The following is a 22,837-nucleotide window of genomic DNA, read 5'->3' on the forward strand; positions in this document are numbered from 1 at the left end:
ATGAGACCCGTAAGTTTTGAGAAGATGCTTGTGATTAAAATCCTCTGATTTTGACGGACAGAGGAGGCATCTTCAACATCTGGTCTGATCTGCTCTTGCTGACCTGGTATGAACTGCTGGAAGACAGAGCCTTGATTTGGTTGGAAAACTAGATCTAAAGTCACCATTGTCAGAGCTTTGGACTTTACAGAGAACATGCCATCTGTGGGATCGCCTGATCAGCTTTTCCACAAGATTATCTGGAAAAAATCTCATCTCTCAGCCCTGTTTGCTTTATTCACGCCATCCGGAAGAAAGACACTTTCAGCATCTGGTTTTGTCTTTACAAAAAACATTCTCCCCTGTTGCTTTTAGCAACATGATGGTGGTTTGACATTAAAGTCTTCTGCCACACAGACAGGACTGTTCCTCATAGAGTTGATCTGCTAAAGTCTGAAAGCTCTTAATGCTTGAACTGGGTTGGACAATGAGTCACCAAAGGTTCATTTAGGATTCAAGCCACCACCTTTTAAACTCTGATCATTACAAATAGGTTATGTGTTTTTGTTTTATCGCCTTGGATTTCTGTAGTCTCTTTGGTTACTGATGTTTCTCATTAATAAATACCTGTAAATAAAGATTAATTTGGTTAAATGTAAATTTGTACTTTTATTCAAGCAGTTGGTGATTTGCCTCTTAGTCGATCGGTTACAGTACTGGTAGGAAAACCTTCAGTGTCCAACTTATGAATGGAATGTGATCACACAATAGCAGAGAACGGCAAACACAACGGGCCTCAAAGTCTCTTTTCTAATCCAAATAGAAAATAGAAAGCAAACGGGAGAGGAGAGCTGATCAAAGGAAAACCATAACAAAGTTCAGACTGTTTGTCATGGATTTGTTTATAAGGACATGGAGTTGATGTGATTTCTGTCTAAAATGTCCTCATCAGATATTGATCCAAATGCGGGAATATTGGACTTCATTATCAAAAGAGCTGAACCTGGATTGCTTAGCTGATTGAATATTCTATTAAAGGCAGAAAATATCAAGACAGCATTCGAGGTTAAATTGATTTTTGTTTTTATTTAAAACGTCCTTCTAGTGTTCAGAAAGCATTAAAAAGTTGTAGCCGAGAAGGGCTGGCCTGTAACTCAACACTATCAGTCTTATCTGGCTCTTACCGACTTTCTGTCTGAAAACAGGAGTGGAGGCCGACTAAGAATGGATTTGTAGACGCCTGCTCAAACACATGCTTCTCAGTCTGCACCCAGTCGATATCCTGCAGAGAAGAGCAAAGACGGCGATGGCAGATAATTACAATCAATCTGTCTGATCGATCGGCTTCCTCAGACAGACTGATACTCCTGAGATCAGTCGGTGTTCATGCTCCGGGTGATTCAGACTGTTTGCTTCTCTGAGTCGTCCCAGATAAAACACTGCACCTTGACTGATGGGCTGGAACAAGGCAACATTAGAAACTTGTCTTACAAACTTATTGACTCACACAAGTGACAGACTGACAGGAATCACCGTAGCTCAGGAACGCCTTCATGAAAGCCAGACTGTTCTATCATGTGCATCCCGTTTCATTCATCACATTAAAAGAAACATAAAAATTAAGTAATAACAACAGAGCCAAAATAACATTATTTACTGATTTGGCCTCTTTGTGAGGAAGACTTTTTTCTTGATACTAGAAAATGACACAAATTTTTATTATAAACAGATAGAAGTAGAAGGACAATCTGACAAACGGCATCAGAGAAAAACAACGATCCCACATTGACAACTAAAACACACGTATTCTGTGTAAACAAACAACGTATTCATAGTGGAAAAAATAATTCTGAATAATTTCATGTTGAGGAGAAGAATGTGAAGTACAAGCAGAAGAAAAACAGATTTCAGAAAGGTCAAACATTTTTCAGTCACTGAGGGCAAAAAGTAGCCAGACAAAAAAGGAATCTCAAAACTATCAAAGCATTCTATGAAGAAATGAGAAATCTCATTTTCATTTGCAGAAATCATTAATTGCAGAAATTGCTTCTTTTCTTTTTCTTGTTTTTTTTTTCTTAGCAACAAACTATTTAGTTACAGGTCCTATCATTTCTGTCCAAGCCTGTTTCTTTCGTTTGTTGTCGTTTTTTTTTATTGATTTTGTTGAACCACAATTCAAAGGTAGTGCATGACTTTCATTCATTATCAGTATCAGTGATTTTTTTATTTATTATGACTTTTTGTATTTGATAATTTTAACCATGTCCATAGAAAAATCCTCCATTTTAAAATGTAAAAAACTATATCTGCTTTAGTCTGAGCTGAAATATGTACAGTTTACTTTGAATTGATATCCCTGACCTAAAAAAAAAGGAGAAAGTTGTGCTTTGCTGATGTTTTCTTTTGCTGCAACATGCTTTGGAAACTAATTTGAGATTGTTGGAATGTGTTTGGTTCCCTTTAAATGATCCCACACTTGTAAAGAAAATGCATGTGTGTTTTGAGCAGCAGAGTTGACTATGTGGATCCATAATCTCCTCCATTAGGGCCAAACAGCTTATTCTACTATTAACTCTTGTTTGGATTCAATCTTATTGGGTTCAATAAGATTTGAGAAGTCAAGACATATTGGCCATTTAACACTTTGTTCATTTACCAAAAGAAACAGCCACAAGGACTAGACCGCGTCTTTGATCAAATAAAACAAAAAAAACACATACACTCTTAACAATATAATACGTTTTAATTCATTTTCTTCTTGCCTACCTAAAACTAAAACTTATAATTTACACCTTGAGAATATCCACATGTAAGTTTTACAAGTTTTTCCCCACTATTTCAGTTTATGTTGTTCAGACTGAAACCTTTCCAGCTCAGGTAGCAGCACTAAGACACCGGGTCATATTTCCTCATACGGGCCAGTTTTAAAGAAAGAATAGATCTAAAGCAGAAGGCATTCTGTGGGTGTTGTTGAGCGTTCTGTGATCAGGAATAACGGGGGAATTTCAGCCCATAAAGTCTGAGGATCTCCTGATGTAAGGGTAATTAAATCAGCTTTCCAAAAGTAGATTTATTTTCAAAAGCATGTTTCAGGAGAAAAATAATTGACCAAACACTATAACCTAGTTTCTGGAAATCTGTTCTCCTTCTGGTCTCTGTGTTGGCCAACACACACTTCTATTGTCCTAAAGATCATTTCACAGATGCTCTAAAACAGGGGGGTCCAAAGAGCAGCCCGGGGGCCATTTGTGGTTCTTGGATTGTTTTTTTGTTTTTTTTTGTGTGTCCCCCCGCTGCAGTTCAAGAATGACACTAACTTGTTTAGACAGAAAATGTTAAGTAAGACACAAAGTATTCATCTTTTTATAACCAAGCTTGCATAGTAATTAGAACCACATCTATCCACATATTTTTACTGAAAACCCAACTCTTTTAATTAATTTATTTTAATTAATTTGTAGCAAACATTTTGAAAGAATGCAACTCAAATCCTGCTTTTATAACTGGAAAGAAATATATTCAATCGAATCCAAAATAATTTGAAAACTATTATAAAAGTTCTTGTAATAAGGCAAACATGCAAAATCCATTTAATATTTTGAATCTATGTCAAAAGAAAAATTATAACTAAAACTAATAATAACTAAAGACGAAATAAATCTGGAGGACTATTTGCTTGATTTTAGCTGTTGTCTTTCGGATCACTTTGACGGGATGATTTTGGCTCAGGTGACAGAAGGTTTGGACAGCCCTGCTCTAAGCACTCTGCAAAAGTGCAAAATTCCCCATTAGACCATAAAGTCCGTAAAAGGACATTCAGGACCTTACCTTTTATCCCATATAGGCTGTGTGACAGAGTCACAGAGTATTTATGACGTCAGTCAGCTGTTTTTGATCAGAACTAGAGTGCTCAGCCTGAGGCGAGAGTGTTTGATACTGATTTAAAGTGTCGTTAAATGGATTAAAGTTCACGTTTTATGTGTGCTACAATAAACCGGTTCTACATCTTAAGTTGCCATGCTGTGCTCTGATACGGTTAAGGCCTAATTCACAACAGCACAACACAAACCACATGCTGTGCTCATGATTCTGAATTTCTTCTTGTTGGCTTCAAGAATCTGTAATCACCCACAGAAAACTGAATAGCAAAGTATTTTATCTTTTCTTTTCAGCTACTTCAACTAGCTCTCAGTGGAGGCTTCCAGGCTTCTCTGATGCCAGATTAAAGGAGAGTTGAGAAGTATTAAAGTGGTGTGAACAAACAGACCACAGAATCAGTGCCAATAGGATTTTCAAGCGAAAAGATGAACATTTTTTTCCTTCGAGTCTTCGCTGGTACAAAACCAGTTTACTACTGAGTCCAGTTCACCTTAATACTAAAAGGCAAAGATGCTGGATGCTGATCTTAAGTGTAACTTAAGAAAAACATAGGTTTGATTTCTTTTTTTTAAATGAGAATTTGTTGGGCAATACTGACATCTGCTGGATGACCAGTTAAAAATACAACAGCCAATCTGCAGCACTACAGATCACTGGCTCTTTGGGAGCAGTAATGGAAACATTCTCACCTCTCCCACAAATTTAAATTATACAATTTTGCAGGCGGATTTCTAAGATTTCCCTTTGAATTGTTCTATATTAACATATATTGCTAGGAAAAACTCTAAATCCATCCATTTGGGATTCATGTTTTGTCTAAACAGCGACCGTATCCTGTAATCTCTTGACGAGGCCTTTGTCGGTGCTTCTCCAGGCTTCCTGGAACTCTTTCAGATTTCTTGGACAGCTTTTTCTGGTATCTTTAGTCCAGTACCTGATCATTTTCACAGCAATCTCGGTTCCTAGCTTTGACATTTAAATCACCCACGGAAAAGCTCCAAAACTGAAGAAATGACCAAGTGTCATGTCACCACATAAGCATTTAGCAAAGAACCTATTTAAATTGGATCAAGAGGCCTAGACTGCTAGATGACATGGTTCCCCCACAGCAAGAAGGTCCTGGGTTCAAATCCTGGGTTGAGAGTGTTAGCTTGTTCTTTTGTGCATGTGAGGGTTTTCTCCAGGGACTCTGATTGCCTCTCACACCAAAAAGCACGTCAGATGAAAGGTCTCTCTAAAATGCCCTTTCTGTCCAGCGTACCTGGCTGGTTGTCTGTGTGATTGTCAGCCTTACCAGGTAAGTGTCTCAGTATAATTTCATTATCCCTCCTCACCGTCAATGACTGATGAAGGCAGGCTCCATCCATCGGTTGGTAAGTTTGTCTGATTTCAGGGAGAAATCTGTTTTTTGAGTCTAAAAGCTTGGGAGCAATAACAGGAGGTTGTTCCTCTTCCTTCATATTTTTCAGTGTTAATTTTTCCTCTTTTGCCTCTTTTCTTGCTTATGATGTCACCTCATTTACTGTGGAACTGCTAAACAAGGTAATGGCTTCTGGCTAATAAGTTGGGTGAATCCGACTTCTTATTTTTTTCTCGCAGTGATTTTGCAGTCCAAGTTCAGTTATGCTGAAGTTGCAGGTAGACAAGTCAAAATGTTCAGTTCAAGGGTGTATTAACACACACGAGTTCTTACATCAATTTTGCATGCACATGATGAGGTCCTTGTCATTGGTGTGATAGCATTGAGCCTTCAGCTTCTGTTAGCGCTGTGTGCTAGCTTTTAGCTGCCTCTTTGAGCATGTTTTGAATGTAATTATTTGGCTTTATTTTTACCATTTTTGTCTTGGGAAACACATAACCCAAATGCATTCAGTGACGATCTTGATGTTCACATTAGATAACTCCTTCATTATGTTGAGGCTTTGTTTACTTCATTCATATTGTGGTAGCATTAATATTCAAATAGGTGTCTAATATGCATGGACACTATAGTTAAGCTACGCTCCTTATTGACGGTAATTGGTATAGATGGTGAGGGAGTAAATACACTAATAACACCATTGCAATGCATTTATTTGAACGCATAATTCTGCCGTCTTCATTCTCCTGCTCTGGCTCCAACATGCAAGACTGGATGGACAAGTCCTCCGTTGTTGACATATTTAATAAACTTTGGAATGAAAGGTTTACCTGCTGGTAGATAATGATATCGCTGCTATCAAACTACAAAAATGGCCAAAAAATGGCCAAACGGGATGGAGTAGAAAGTTGTGCGGCCAGAAGGGGTCGTCTTCATCCTCACAGTTGTGTTTGGAGCCAAACATGGTCAAGATCTGCAAGGCTTCTTGCTTCAGACGTGGGGAAGCTGAAACAGGAACCATTTGGAGCCATAAAGGGGAAGAATCGGTCCTGACAAACTACTCCTTCAGAACCAAATCTGCTTGGAGGTCAACCAGCTGCATCTGTAGATGCCCAGAATTTACTCACTTGAAATGCTGTGTGACTTCCTTTGAGAAGCTTCTGACATGGGTTCTAAATGAACATGGTGAGCTGAAGCTGTCAAAAGTTTACAGTGAGTTTCTCAATAAAGTCAAGAGAAGAAGACGCATCTTGCTGTCCTTAACCTTTGTCCTGCACTGCAGGGAAGTGAGCCGGCATGGCTTCCTTCAACTTCTTGAAGTTTCCTCTGAAACTGAATTGTACCTGCGCTGTAGCCTCAAGTTCAGCTCACCTACATGTGAAGTAATGTCAACCGAAAGGCCAAGCTGTTCATCTGTTTCTCATTTTCTAGGAATTCAGAAAACTGTTTTCCCTTCTGACTTTTTTTTTTAGCTCTGCCAGAAAATATGTCATTTCGTGTCAAAGCCCAGCGTTTGCTAACCTGCTTAATAAAAAAAAGGCAGTTTGAGACCTTCTGAGAAAGAAAACACGGTGCATTATCTTGCTGAGGCGAACATCTGAATGCTGCAGATGAGATTGAGGTTCATCAGACTGGGAAGCATCACTTCAACCTGTTCTAGTCCAGTTCTGGTGAGTATGTTTGGAATGTAGCTTCAGTTTTCTGTTCTTAGCCGATAGTAGTGGCATCCATCGTTGTCTCATGCTGCTGACGCCCGTCTGCTTTCAGGTCTGACATGTTGAGTGTTTCCATACAATATTCTGCATATTCTAACAAGTGGTCATTTCAGCACACAACCCAACTGTACCCAATTGTATAGTAGTATATGTATATGCTTTGAAGTTGGTGTTGGCAGCAATATTTGGTAAGGACAAATTTTGTGGACTAAAGATGTAAAGTTTGTTTCCAACAAAATAATATGCTGGTTATTTCAACATACATTTAGTGAAGCCGAGTGTGGGATTGTTACAATTAGAATTAGACTTTATTGTTTGTCACTGAACAGTGAGGTTAAAGTCTGCTCCAACAGTACAAACAATGTAGGGATTATGTACAATATAATTATAAATATGGTGATATTTACATGATTTACAATATTAAATCAGTTAAATTTATATATACGAACACACACACATAAAACCACCGTACAATTAGGCTTATCTTTCAGGGTGTTAAATGCTTTTGGGAAGAAGCTGTTTTTGAGTCTGTTTTGCTTTTGTTTTGATGCACCTGTAGCGCCACCCTGAGGGCAGCAGGTCAAGTATTGTCATGCCATAATAAAAACTTGAGTAGCAGGAAGATAAAATATTCAACAACAAACTCATGCTTCTGCTAATCCCACGGCTTCACTCACCTCATCATCATGGACCAGCTCCTTCTTCACCACTTTCATGGCAAACACCTGCTCATTCTTCTTTAGCCGGACCAGCAGCACTTTGGCGTAGCTACCTCGCCCAATTACACGGATCAGCTCAAAGTCGCCCAGACCCAGAGTGGTGCCTTGGGACAACTTAATGCCGTCGATGCCGTCCACTACAGCCTTGATGTCCTGCAGGGGATTGAGGTCAGAGTCCTGTAAGTCGGAGGATGCAGTACGATGAGTTTTGGTTTGGATGCTTTAAGTGAAAGAGTGACCAGGCCAATCTCTCACCTTCGTCTCTACATCTCCCCTTGAATCCACTGCACAGTTGTGTGGCAGAAAAGATACTGCGAAGAATGGAAAAGAGACAGACGGCAACGTAAACATGCAATCCTGTTTAGGGCCAGCAGAGGGAGAAACATAATAACAAACAGAGTTATGAGAAAACACCAAACCAAGTGAAACCATGCAGCTCTTTGCAAGAGCAACTCTAAACAAACAGTCAGTCTGGTTGGCCCATCAGAGTCCGTTTAACAGGAGCATCAGCTGAGCAGGAGCCATGTGGGCTAAAGTAGTTAGGTAACCGCTGAGAGTTACATAAGCAGTGATGGTGAAGTGACCAAGGTTTAGCATTTTTGACAAGGAAATTCTGTTGTTGATGTTAACAGGCTCTTCTATCAGGGGGAGTCTAACCCCGAAGGTTACATTCTTTCACATGGTTCTTTCTCAAATTAAAAACTGTAAATACTAACTTGAACTTCTCATGTTCTAGGTATTATAGATACACAGAGGCTGCAGTGGGAGGATCAGGTTATGGACTAACTGAGATAACACATGTCAATGTGTATTACATCAGAAGTAGGTCTCATATTTTTTTTCGCACTCTACACATTATAGGTTTATATATATATATGAATATGTCCTGCAGGGGATTGATATATATATATATATATATGTTGATATTCACATGGGAGTCTTTTAAAACTACCTCATTCTAATTTATTAATTCATACTGAACATTAATTCCATTTTGGGAATTTTTCACCATTAATACCATGTAGTCACTTAATTTCACAGTTTAGAATTAAGTAATCATTGAACTAATTGATAAAAAATTATCTAATTTATTATACATTAAGCATAAGAAATCATCAAGTTCTGAGACGGATCAGTGATCGGCCGCAACAAAACTCATAATTACAGGAAATTGAAATCTTCCTTAAATCTGTAAGATAAATAATGATATATATTGATTTTATTTTTAACAGACCGATATTTTAAAACTACCCAAGCTTAAAAATTACAATGTATATTATGTTGCAATGTATGAATATTATACAGAATACATTATAAAGTTTATTTATTCAGCATCAGAAGCAGGAAAAGGGTAAACAGGGTCACGCTGCTTTAAATGGGCAAAAAGCAGCACCATCTAGTGAGTGAACATAGTAATTAGAAATATCATAAATAATTAGTTCTAACACAAACAAAATAATTAATTATGTTAGCTTAAGATCCAATATGGAGTTTTAGTTGACTTTCAAAGAGACATGGTTTGTCCTTCAGAACAATTGTCTTGGTTTAGGTGTAGTTTAGCTACTTTGAGCTAATTTCAGAAACTAATAGATTTTTTTCACAAAAATATAAATAAATATCTTGGTAAACATGAGCTGCTATCATTCAGCACATTTCAAACTAAATGTTCACCAGATTGGTTAAGGGTTAAAACCTTTTTAACAGGGCGAAGCAGCAACACAAACACGGTTGGGGATAATGTCTCCTTAAAGAAGAAATGTCTTACTCCCGTCTGTGTCCTCCGTGTCATCCGGTGGGACGTCCACCTCCTCTCTCTTGGAGTCTGCAGGGGGTTCCTGTGATGGCATGACTGGATCCTGAAAAAAGAATTTCAAAACTACGTCTAAATATCCACCGACGTGATCCCCCAGATATCCAGTGACATGTCCTTGGATGTTTTTACACTCTTGGTGAAGAGTATGCTGAATCACATCAGCAAGGACTGTGGAAGAAAACTGCATTTGTATTGTTGCTTCCAAACAAGCAGCCTAAGGAAAGACAATGTAGGACTCCCTCCGAAACAGGCATTCAGCTTTCTGGGGCCACAGAGTCACTAATCTGCCTCTGATGACGACATGCTGGTCAATATTCAGACAGCGGACACTGAGCTCACTGTCAGAGCTAGCATTATTGACCACATTGATTTTCTAATCTGGACTTCTGTCTTCAGATTGCTGAGCTTGGAATCTGCTCTGCTCTCTGGTCAACTCGACTGGTCACGTGGAGCACGCCGCTGTGCTGTAGTGGTGGCTAACTTTACAGAGGATGGAGCAGGAAGCTGAGCTGCACAGTGACCGCTTAAGACACCGCAGAACACGTTCTATGCTTACTGACAGCCAAACAGTGACTGGTGACCCGTTAGACAGCATTAATAACACATTAAGAAATTTAGTAGGTGGTAAAAGAAGTTTAAAGTGGGGTTAAGTTAGAAAACATCTCACAGAGCAAAGTTGAGTGTGTCATCCAAGACAGATAGAAACCAAAACATTGACCAGCTAATCAGTCAAGATGACTGAGTTTCACATGTAAAGAAATAAACACATGGGTATTTTTTTGGCCAGACAAATAAAGAGCACTGCAATTAAGACTGGTAATTGGCTCAAATACATAAGAAAGGCTTCAGCTCCACCTTGGATACAGAGAGGTTCAAAGACTGTTGGTCACCTAGGGGCCAAAAATAATTGGGCTCATTTTTTAGCTGTGTTGCGACAGCCTGTGTGTATGAATGAGCCAACAGGAATGTAGCTCAGGGTGGCATGTGGATCCATACATTAGTGACACACAAAGCAAATTCAAATAGAAGTCAAACGTGCCAAGTTGCTCTCCTTCTCCAAAGCCACGACCTGATTCCTCCCCGTTATTTCCCACCCGTGTTAAAGAGCACAACAAAACAACCCTTTCTGCTTCGCTTGTCTTAAATAGCACACACTGGATCATGTCGCATCCCGAACTGTGCAACAGGGATAAAATGAATCATCACATGTGGACTGAACAGTTTTGATGCTTACACCAATTTTACTTTGGAGTTTTTATTTTGTCAAAATGTCTTCTGATTGGCCCACATTAACATTGCTTTACAAAACCACCTTGGTGCAAAAACTTTAAGGCTCATGGACTGAATGTCCATGGACTACCTCTCTTAAACTTACTGCTAATCCTAGAGAAAATGTCATGAGTGAAGCATCTTGGAAAGCTAATCGTATGCATCAAAGAGCTCTGCGATGCTACCAGAATTCTGACACGATGCAGGTTCCCCATTCTACTTGTCGCCTTAACACCAGCATGCAGTGCTGTGACATGTTGGACTCCACGGCGTTTTCCCACTCAGGGAATGTATCCTCACACTTTCTAACTGCGTGAAACTTGATTTCAGAACGGAGTGTTCCGTCGAGCCCATATGCAAATGAATAACTCACCATAAGCCTTTGGCAGGTCTGAGGGAGGAGTCTGTGACAGCGCTTATGGACCAACAGTTTGCAGCTGATACACTTGTAGCCCTGCCCGCCCAGCCCCCATATCCTTTCGCTACAGTGGCCACAGTAGGCTTTCTGGAAGACACAGACACACACACACACACATTAGTTTCTCGATCACTGCTGAATTTATTCATCAAACACAGGCAATAATGTTAAGAAATGACAATAAATGTAAAACCAGGCTTTTAAGGATCTATTTGCAAAATAATATATCCAATTAATTTTGTGTTCTTCCTTTTTAGATTGTTGATGGGTTCAGTTCACAACAAAAATTCTCTTCACACACTTTATTTACAAAGTAAACTGGTCTGGTTGAACTATTGCCACAATCTGCCAGGTTCATCCCATAATCAGATTCAGATTTTAATACACCTGCATTCTAATTAAAGTCAAGTGATTTTATCTTAGTTCAACTCAGAACTGTGAAATTTAGCAACTAATTTCTGCATGCTCTTCATGCTTTAGAAACATAAAACATGAAATACACAGTTTCAATACTGTACAGTGATGTGTACAAGTATATCATGACCATGTAACAGTCCACATGATTGTTACATGATGTTTGCACATGGTGTACATGGTGCACATATTCCAGTACATTTTGTGATAGGTGTATCAGTAGGTCTAATCAACATTGGCTGAAGTTGTTGCGATCTGACTTGCCTAATATCAGTCTTTTGCTCTCAACCGGAGGTTAGAGGTTAAACTGTAGATTGTGTCTCAGAGTAGGAAAGGTTTTATAAAATTGGACAAAATGTCCTCTTCTTTATCTTCCCTATACTTTGATCTGGTTTGCAGTATGATCATAGAGTTCAGATTCATTTATTCTTACACATCTACTTCAAGGCTGCGTCTCAGTTACATCACAAGCTCTACAATGAGTTTTCCCATTTCTACTATTTCTGTTGCTGGCAATCTTGGCTTGTGTTTATTTACGCTACATTAGTACAAAAGGATGTTTGCTTCGACATGTTCATGACTCATCAAACCACAACTCCTCAGAAAGGAAGCTGACACTTGAAATGCGGCGCACGGATCTGGCTGTACCAGTACCATTCATTGACAGAGGCTGTAAAGAACAAAGAGCCTCAGTCATTGCTCTGTTTCAGTGAAACTTCAAGAGGCTATGTTCACTCATGCAAAGCCAACTCTGAGCAGATGTCAAGCATACATTTATAAAATATTCATAGTTTTCTACATCCCGTCTCTGCAACACACAGGATTACCCTGTGGAGTAAAAAGATCTTCCTTTAAACTTTGGCCTGATCAATACAGTAAAAGAAACATGTTGGAAAGTCTGGTCTGTTTTCCGTAACACCCACATCTATTAAAAAACCTGATAGTTATTATACAGCGTTTAGAGGCTTCAGTCAGTAATAAGCAGTGGAGTGTAGCAGCTACTCCGGGATAAGCATTAAAGGGTTATTAAACACTCCAGACCAGATTGAAAACAGGTTGTTGCTTGAGGTAACAACAACAAGGTATGTGGGATGTTTTCTATATGAGAAAATAAAAATGAGGCTCTACTAATAGTATACAGCGTATTCCAAATTATTATGGAAATTGGATTTAAGTGTCATTAAATGTATAGATGGTATTGTGTGTCAGGGCTTTTTGAATCTCTGTAATTAATTTCAGAGAGCTGGTTGATTAGTTTGTCTGGTGAGCTCAATTAAAGGAAATCTACTTTAGAAGGATGTTCCACATTGTTAAGCAGGCCACAGGTTTCAAGCAACATGTGAAAGAGAAAGGATCTCTCTGTTGACAAAAATCATCAGATAGAGTGGTGCCAGAGGCTTGTGGTGCATCAACCAACTATTGGGTCCCTAACCAGAGCTCACAAGCAGAAACAGTCTCAGTGGGCCCAGCCGTACATGAAGATTAATTTTCAAACAGACTTGTTCATTGATGACTGCTGTGCAACCTGGGATGGTTCAGATGGATGCAGTAGTGGATTGGTGGTGGATGGACACCACGTCCCAACAGGACTGTGAGCTCAGCAAGGAGGTGGAGTCATTGCTGACTCCATCTCCTTGCTGAGGTGGAGCAGGTCCTAGCATTTGGTCAAGTCCTCAATTAGTTAAATTAGTCCCCGACATTTGGTCAAGAACAGCTCTGTGCATTGTGCTTTCAGGACTTAAAAAAGCTTTACCATCCCTACAGCCTTTATTGCCGTATTTGTCACATGGAGACTGTCTTGCAATCCAGACTCCAGCTACCTTACAGATGTCCTCTTATTTATGATAACACCATAGCAGATCATAGAAGTGCCCAGAAATAATCACGGTCCTGCTGTCCAGCTTGATGTCATGGTGGCTAAACTTGACCTAAACTTTAAAGAGACGATGTTAGTAGTGAAAACAGCCCAATAGAGACGCAACTAATGAGAAACAACATCCTTCTGCAGCAGAACTAAGACACTCTGCTTGTCGAATGCTCCACTAACCAAAATGTTATTGCCTGTTTCAGCTTAGTTTTAAAAGAAATGACATCAAATCAGATAACAGTCTGAAGTGAAACTCTCTTAACCTGTTTTATAAAACATGGATTGTGTTGAGTTTTAGGCCAAAGAAAATAAATCTTGATAAAAAGTTAGTGAATCATTCAGAAACTAAGAAGAAGACGCGATCAGACTGCTGTAGAGGACGCATCTGAAACACTTTGATCTTGTATTGTTAACAGGTGCTGGAAAAGAATATTTTCCCTCTGTAATATAATCAATCTTTCAGCCCTCACATTTTTGGCCTTCATGCTTGTTTGTCTGAGGGAATTTGTCACAGTGGATAAGCTTTAAGAGGTGGAAGACTAAATTCTGCCAACCTCATGATGTTTTTGGGATGCTGTCTACGTAAGATGGCACAGACGGGGACAGATAGAGAGACATGGGAAGGTGGGAAAAGTGCTGAAAGATGAAGGTGCTGGGTCTGGCAGAAAAAAGGAAGGAAGGAGTGAGAGAAGAAGGGGGTGGAGGTTGGAGGGAGTCTGACCTACTTATGTTTGTCTTATTTATATGCCGAGGACAGCAGAGGGAACCAAGCAGAGGCTGCAGGCTGACTGAGATAAATCAACTGCGCTAAAAATCCACTCGGTAATTTCTACGAAAAAATACTAATTTAAGACAAGAGAAAAGCTTCTTGTTTTCATTTCAAGCTCAGCTCAGATCACCACTACACATCAGGTAGAGAGGCTGGCTCTGGCACTCATTACCGCTAAGACTAATCAGGAAAACTGTTGTTCCCAGACAGCAACTACACAGTTTGGGCAAGAGACGTTCTATATCCAGCGGCTGTGTTATTAAACAGGTTAGCATATTAAAATTGATTGTGAAATGTTATAAAAACAAGCAAAAGACAAATGATAAGCTAATATCAAAGAGATCAAAAATAATAAGGACTTGGAGGGAAAAAAACACTATTTTGTAGCACATGGAGGTCAGTATGGACAAATCAGACTTTAATTATTTTAATGTTCATTTATGATGGAATTTCAAGGAAGGCAGAAGACATGACTGAAATGTGTGAGTTCAGTACTTTGACAGTTTTCTCCAGCTGTAAGGAGAAAATGACTTGGAGAAGATCAGGATGAGTGAAATCGAAAGGAAATCTTTTGAAACACCGGAAACAAAAGAAAATGTTTTACAGCCCGGTAGTGGAAATACAACAGCTGTGTGTGTGTGTGGATGTTTTTCTGGGTTTAGCTCTCTTACTCTCTTATTTCCAGTGAAGAGAACTCTTAATGCTGCAACACACAAAGACATTTTGGACAACTTCATGTTCCTGCCTGGGAAACAGTGGGAACAGACTTTGCATCAGTACCCAAAGGAAGGTCTGTAAGGACCTGGATGAGTGAGTTTAATGTCAAAGAACTTGCGTGATTTGTACAGAATCAGACCCAGTACTACTGACATTATCTTGGAACAGATCTTGGGTTGAGGGCACCAAACCAGACGCCACAGTCCTGCATTACCACAGGTCACATTAGTACTAGTTTTACTCCAAAAGCTGTGGAGCCGTTGATTAACAGAATCTAGGTTGTAATCCTAATAACTGTCCTTAGAGCTCTTAGAAATGTCCATAGTTTTCTTAGACTGACACAAAACAGGAATATTAACAAACTAGATATGTTAATATGTTAATATCTAGTTTGTTAATAGATAAATAGATATGTGTATTAATATCTACTAATAGATATTAATATATATCATTTATTTATTAATAATAAATATTATTATTAATAAATAATGTTTATTATTATTTGTGATATTATTAATATATTATTAATAATAATATTCCTTATTAATAATAATAATAAATATTTATTTATTATTTATTAAATAATTAACAAGAAATTCTTGTGGTATTTCTCATATACCACAAGAATACAAGAAAGAAACCATCAGAGCTGAAAATGAGAAAAAAGATAATTAAAAAAAAAAACAAATTTCTGAGAAGATTTTGAATTTTTTTTTGCCAATTTTAAGTCTTGAAGAAATCACCCTATGCTTACAATAGCAGTCTCAGAGGTTTTAAAGCGGTAAACTTTGTACTTTGATTCAGACTGCTTACTGAGTAAATCTGAGTCGCTTCAGGGGGTGTGGCAGAAACTCACAGACGATTAACATTCTGGCCTTCATTGGCTACTCACACACTTTTGTTGTTGGTTCTGGCCAATAAGATGAGAGTCTGAAGGAAACACATGGCTGCTTAACATTACCATCACATCACCTTAATGCGTGCAGGTTATGGGCCGTTGGAAAAAAAGACCCACAGCCCAGGTCTGTCTAAGGGTCCGGGCCGAAAGGAAAAAATAAAAATCTCCATACTGTTAAACTGTTGTTGTGTAGCAGCAAATGTCCTCGGAGTACAACCTGCTAATGGATCCTTTAACTTCAGAAAGAGAATAGCAGGACATCAAAATAATTAGATGTCTTGAAACCAAAAGAGCCTTACTTGTTGATGACAAAATCCACGAGAAAGATACCAGTGAGGAAGAAAACACACCAGGACTACTTACATGATTGGAGCAGTTAATTATTAGTTAATTTATCCAAAGTAATTTAAATGAAAAGCTACGTTAATGCGAAATTATTTTGACTATGATTTATTTTTAGGAGCAGTAAAATTGTAAAGCATCCAAGGGGTGAATACTTTTTACAGGAGCTGTATCTGCCACTGCCTAAAAGACAAACTTTAGGAAATAACCCCAACATGCCACAGCCAAACCTTTTAACAACATTAAACACAGATGTGAGGTCTTTTTCTGGCAGGTGGAACCTGATCTCCCTTCAGTGCGACCATGCTACTTAAGATCTGAAAGCACTTGAATGAATTTCTTGCAGTGCTGTAGAAGATCACTTACATCCTGTTTGAGAAGGCAGGATGGGCAAGTGGAGCCTTTTAACATCGTAGCAGGGAAATGATGGAAGCTCACGTCTCAGAGACGAGGCATCAGCTAAACAAACCACAACTAGGTCAGCATGAATTATGGATCAGCAGTCAGAAAGCTCAGCTGTAGATCTGACTTGATTACTTGTGATTTATAATTCAATGTGCCGCACCTTCTCTTCAGATAAACCGGAAGAGTCCTGTGTTCTGCTCACATTCAGAAGCAGATAATTGTAGTAAGGACTTGACTTGGAACAGATCCTAACCAAACGTGCTGTTCTCTCCCAACGCTCCTGGGTTCTACAGGACACAATCCTTTCTCCGTGTAGCTACTGAGTTACAAATAACTTTTCATTACAACAAATGCGACCTGACCTGACTGAGAAAATCTCATCTTCATCTGATCTGAATGCTGAATGGCCATGTTGGAACTCAAAAATCCAGCCTTATGTGACAGCACTGCATGCATACATGCATGCAAACTATACCAGGCTGCACTGACCGCACTGCTATAGCATGTCAGTGTTATACCAGCACATCTTCTACACTACTACCTAGTGACGAAGATTTTAAGTATCAGTGAGGAAATAAAATTGAGAATATTCCAGCTCAGTACAGAAAAGGCAATGGAAAATATTTAACACATTTTTAATATTTCTCTTAAGTTACAACTGGAAGAGCATTTATAATGATCAGAATGTGCAAATCAAAGCTGTAAAAAAAGCTGTAAAAAGGCACAAATTTTTTGGTAACAGATTATTTGACGGGGTGTGCATAAGATTGACAGGACACCTGTCATAAACATGACACGACACCTGTCATAAACATGACACGACACCTGTCATAAACATGACACGACACCTGTCATAAACATGACACGACACCTGTCATAAACATGACGTGACACCTGTCATAAACATGACGTGACACCTGTCATAAACATGACGTGACACCTGTCATAAACATGACGTGACACCTGTCATAAACATGACGTGACACCTGTCATAAACATGACGTGACACCTGTCATAAACATGACGTGACACCTGTCATAAACATGACGTGACACTGTCATAAACATGACGTGACACTGTCATAAACATGACGTGACACTGTCATAAACATGACGTGACACTGTCATAAACATGACGTGACACCTGTCATGAGCATAAAGGAGTCTTTATGAGTGGTCAATAATGACACTTTTAATGAACCATTAAAAGTTCCAACTTTGCATTAAAGTGTCATTATTTCCAAAATAATGCAAAGTTGGAACTTTTAAGTTACTTTCATGGCAACTTTTAGAGCAACGCTGCATTAAAAGTGTCATTATTTACAGAATGACACTTCATGACAAGTCAGATGTTCATAAACACTCCTTTATGTTCATGACAGGTCATGTTTATGACAGTGTGATGTCACTTAATTTGACATTTCGTCCAATAAAGTGTTACCAATTTTTCTTAGTGCATTTCTAAATGAGACTGCCTCTGAGCTGAACTGTAGATGAAAAGTTACTTTGCAGAATGCTGACCTAAATCACTTTTGAGTAACCAGTTTAAATAATAAACTGAACTTTGCGGAAAAATACTCTCCATATGATTGAAGTGAATTTACTAAATATTTCTGGATACAAATTAAATATATTTTGTGAAGTACTTTGAAATGGAAGTTGTTGTGAACAAATGATATATATGCAATTTGAACTGAACTTTTCTTCACTATAGTTTTGGTTGTTTTGCACCAGATTATTTCAGGTATGTAAAGGAGTCGTCAGCCACAAGTGTAGCTTGGGATGAACTGGCAAAGTACAAATGTGGCAAAGTACAAGTCAAGTCTCAAGTCTGTCTCTGGAATTAATAAATTGACATCTGTTTATCTCTGCATTCATATTTAAACCACATTTTCTTCTCATTCTGAACAATTTTTAACAACATTGAAAACCATTTTCTACATCCATATTTAAAATCTTTGCTCTCAATTCTATATAGTGACGATGTTTAAATTTAAGGTACAAATTCCAACATCATGAACAAGACAAAGTCTAGTAGGGAAATAAATGAGTAATTTATTCTGAATGAACAAAACAGATAGTGATTTTGTGATGACGTTTTCCGCTAAACGCAACAGGAAGTGCTTCTCCAAAGGTCAGTTAGACTATTTTGCTTTTAAATGATCCAAAATCCTCTAATACAGAGTTCATTTGGAAAAAGAAATTCATGTGGGCATCATTATGAAGCTACAGCTAACATCAACAGATTGCTATGAGCCATAATAATCCATCAACACCACTGGCTAATAATCAAGATGATCCTTTCATCAGTGACGTGCGGTGAGGTTCATAGCTGGTGAGGCACTGACGTCATCAGAATCAGATTTGCAAATAGATGCATAGATTGACAGCAGTTTACAGGTTATGTTTCACTTCTGCATCCTTACACATACAAACTGTAGCTCACAAAACACACATATTATCTCCTGCTTCGATTGAAAGTCCACTTGAGAAAACTTTTTTAGTGTTGCAATGTAGTCATCCATGTCGAAAGTCGGGATAAGCGAGAGGAAAAAAATCACTATCTCTATTATAATCTATCGCTGCACTTGACTTGCTTCCCGAATCGTTTAGCCTAGCTCGCTGTCACTTACTCGGCAGTTGAGGAGTGAACAAGACGAACGTCTGGGATCTTGAGCTGCCATGAGGCAAGAGAACTGCCTGCCTCACCTCGAACCTGTTCTCTGCCGTTTATAATCGCTCATTACACGAAACACGTTACACAAACACAGTTGGTGACAAACAGCACTGTACATTATATACATAAGCTAAATTATTGGAAATAAGTTCACATATTAAATTTGTTTAAACCATTTTATTGACGCCGTAAAGCAACATGCTCTCTCCGCTTAGCAGCCAGCGCAGAGCCAGGGGTTGCGCAATCCAAGGTGAGGCAGAGCTCGCTGCTGCCTCACCGCATCGCTTCAAGCATTTGAATGGGAAAATAAGAAAATTCAGCGATTTTGAACAAATAAAAATCGAAATTGGTGAAGCTACATGAAAAATAAATATTTTTTAGTACAAACCACCGGACGAATATAACAATTTAAATTACTTTATGATTATATATTTTCTTTCTTTTCATGATGGCTGGTGAGGCACTGCCTCACCTGCCTCCCCTGACCGCACGTCACTGCCTTTCATAGTGCAGCAGCTGCAGTCTGCAGCTCACATAACAGCTAAAACTGGTACTTAAGACTGTCTGTATGTCTGCACGTTACATCAATATAAACAAGCACGAGGCAAAATAGAAAAAAATATTATTGGTTTAATCTGCAAGTTGGAGTTCACGTCAAACTCTTAATTGAATAAAATTTCCTGAAAAAACTGACAGTGATTTTACCAATGGAAAAAAGCAGCACATCCTCAGAAAATGAGTGTATATCAAGCTTTAAATTTTAAATACTGATGGATTCAGTCCAATATAACTGACTCAATCTCTGTTCACCTTTTTCCTCCAGTTGTCTGTAGCTGAGAGCGAATTGTGTGTGTATGCCAGAGGAAGGTGAGAGACTCACCCTGTTAAAGCTTTTGGCCTGGAAAAGGTGTCCGTTCACTCGGTAGAGCTTCCTCCATCTTCTGGCCCCGCGGCGGTAGACTGATTCTGGAAAACAGATGAAAAAGCTGAAGAGCCGCAGCATGGTGGCTTTGCTAAGGCTTTATAATAATGTCATAGTATAATATTTTCCATCATCCCACTGCAATAAATGCTTTTAAAGCCATTTTACTTTTCATGATGTCGATGATGATTTTATCGGTATGAATCAGATCGTATTTAAAACATATTTTGCTACAAGGTTTCTGTATCTTTACTGGTTTGTTTTCTCGCAGAGACGTGTTTGCTTTTCAGCTGAGTTAGGTGTGTAGCTGTAGCTTGATGAAACAGCTATTCTGCTGTAAAATAAGCAAAAGGCAGGATGTAAACAGTGACTGAGCTGCTGGGATGATTTCCCAGTAATAATTCATTAGCTGCTCTCCCAGACTTTACTGGTTTCCTAGTATGTCTGGCTGCTGTTACTGGGTGTGGCTATGATACATTCCTCCAATAACTCATTTTCCCCTCTGTTGCCATGGTAGTCAGACCATCTATCTGCCAACTATTGTTGGTGAGGAAGTCAGGATGACATTGCCTTCTAATAAAAGTGTATCTCCAGATCAAAGCTCACTGTGTGACGCTTGATGAAACTGACTGAAGCAGAGCAGCAGGAAGAAGAAGATGCTGACACCTCACAGTTTTGTACCTGCATGCCCCGGAGTGAACTCCAGATATTATGATCATCTTCTTTGAGACAAAAATGTATTATTCCACCTCTGCATGTGAAGCATGACTACTTTCTTTTCCAAAAAATAAAATCATTCCATCCCATTTAACAGCCATCCCATCTTTCATCCCATCTTTGTGGCTGCAGCTAGTCTGCAACTGCAGCCACAAAGATGAGTAAATAAACATGATACTTTATCCATGGCTGCAGTCTGGTGTGTAACAATATGACCCATTTAGATTCAGCAATCTAAGCAGATTAGGTTTTCAGAAGATTACATGCTGCATAATACACATGCTGAAGTTAAAGGTTTTGGGTTTCTGGTTGTGTGATGAATGTCCATGTGCTAATAGATTCTGTTTCTATCTCTGCGATTCAGGGTTGGTGAGATCAGCGTGAAGGATCAGAAACAGAAGCAGGCCACCTCCTGAAATCAGTTCAAGTCAGACTGTCATCGTCTTAGTTCCTTGTTCTCTGAATAGAAGTGTGAGATGCTACACCTTCTTACATCTCATGCTAGATAATAAGAATACATTGTATTTATTTTAAAATGATACGACAAAATGATTAAATCACTTGAATAGAAAGAGAAAAAGGCTTCAGGTAGAATAAGATAAAATAATAATACTATTAAAGTACTAGCACAACCACTAAGAAGAAATCTGTTCTTAAAGTCATCTAAGTGACGTTACATTCAGGAAATGTGTTGATCTGTGATTCTTACAATCCAGAAAACATGGTTGAAATCCTGGAGTTAGACAAATCAAATGAGTCACATATTGAATTGGCTAAAATATATTTGGGCTCTGCCAGCAGGATTAGAGACACTGACATTCAAATGGCTGTCAAGAGAAGGCGGGTCACTGCAGCGGGCCTGTGGAATGTGAGGGAGGGTCCGTGTTGACCACTGTGGTCAGGAAAACATGAGGATCTTATCCAAAACACACAGCATACAGCAGAGTTAGCCAATCATTTAAACAAACTCACACAGACAAACATCATGGCACACAGGATGGGACTAATCAGACTGGGACCGAGTGGAACCGTCTGACACAAACACACCAACTGGGTCTGATTGAGGTGAAGCTTTACAAAGCTGGCAGACAGCTGCAGGTCTGTAGGATCTGTTAAAGTCACCAGATCAACAAACAGGAGAGATCACAACTCCCTGTGCATCCTCCTGAGGCAGTCACCAAAACTAGACTAACACACTGTGTTTGGCTTTAAACTCTGGTGTAGACACTGCCCCTGACTGAAGGATCAGCTGGCAGTGTTCAGCATTAGTGGTGAGCCGAAGATTCAACTAGAAGACAAAATACTGTTTTCCTGCAGGTTATTCAGGAGAGCAGGACTTTCAGCACTTAGTCCAGTTCTGTCTGCTGTGGGAGAACCTGAATTTGGAAATCCTGGGAGATGCTTGATTTTCTAAGAGGTTTAAATCTACAATCTCTGGGAATGTAAACAGACACTGCTGTTTACATGTTACTCATTGCTGTTTTGGCTGGATAGAGCTAGCGCAATTGGACCTAGCATACGTCATATACCCAGAAACCATCCGTCCGTGTGACAACATTCTATTTAAATTGAAAAACCAAACAGTACTCAATGTTTTTACTGCAATATCTAAAATGAATTTAAAAAAGTCTATCGTTACAGCTGATTGTGGATCCATTTAACTAACCTCGCAGATGACGGTTTGGTGACTACAGCTGTAAACATCGCTAACTATTCAGGTGACCTGGTAATAGAGCCCAAACCTAAACACACCAAAGAGATTTCCATTCTCAGTTCCTTCCTTCATCTTTAATCAGATAATCTGTTGTTGCTAGAATCTGCTCTGTTCCATTTTAGTGCGATCACTTATAGCACAAGTTCAGTCTTCTCCACTCCCACCCCGAAGGTCAGAATTGCTGATGATGCTCCTACAACACGTTTACACTCGCCTAACGCTCCTTCAAATCACTGACAAATTT

General features: G+C 39.0%; 1 protein-coding gene across 10 annotated transcripts in view; it reads right to left on the reverse strand.

The window, feature by feature from the left end:
- Window positions 1-22,837, reverse strand: part of prkcz (protein kinase C, zeta) — a 100,657-nt gene that overhangs the window by 35,941 nt on the left and 41,879 nt on the right. For 9 of the 10 annotated variants that reach the window (XM_044097300.1, XM_044097607.1, XM_044097444.1 and 6 more), the window contains 6 exons: window positions 20,121-20,206; window positions 11,108-11,239; window positions 9,418-9,508; window positions 7,908-7,963; window positions 7,611-7,829; window positions 1,164-1,261 (listed from right to left, as the gene is read on the reverse strand). In XM_044097300.1, coding sequence (XP_043953235.1) covers window positions 1,164-1,261; window positions 7,611-7,829; window positions 7,908-7,963; window positions 9,418-9,508; window positions 11,108-11,239; window positions 20,121-20,206 — 682 coding nt within the window. The remainder of the gene's footprint in view (window positions 1-1,163; window positions 1,262-7,610; window positions 7,830-7,907; window positions 7,964-9,417; window positions 9,509-11,107; window positions 11,240-20,120; window positions 20,207-22,837) is intronic. The other variant, XM_044097381.1, reaches the window with a different exon arrangement.

Source organism: Gambusia affinis, linkage group LG01 (genome assembly GCF_019740435.1).
Source record: "Gambusia affinis linkage group LG01, SWU_Gaff_1.0, whole genome shotgun sequence".
Lineage (NCBI taxonomy): Eukaryota > Metazoa > Chordata > Actinopteri > Cyprinodontiformes > Poeciliidae > Gambusia > Gambusia affinis.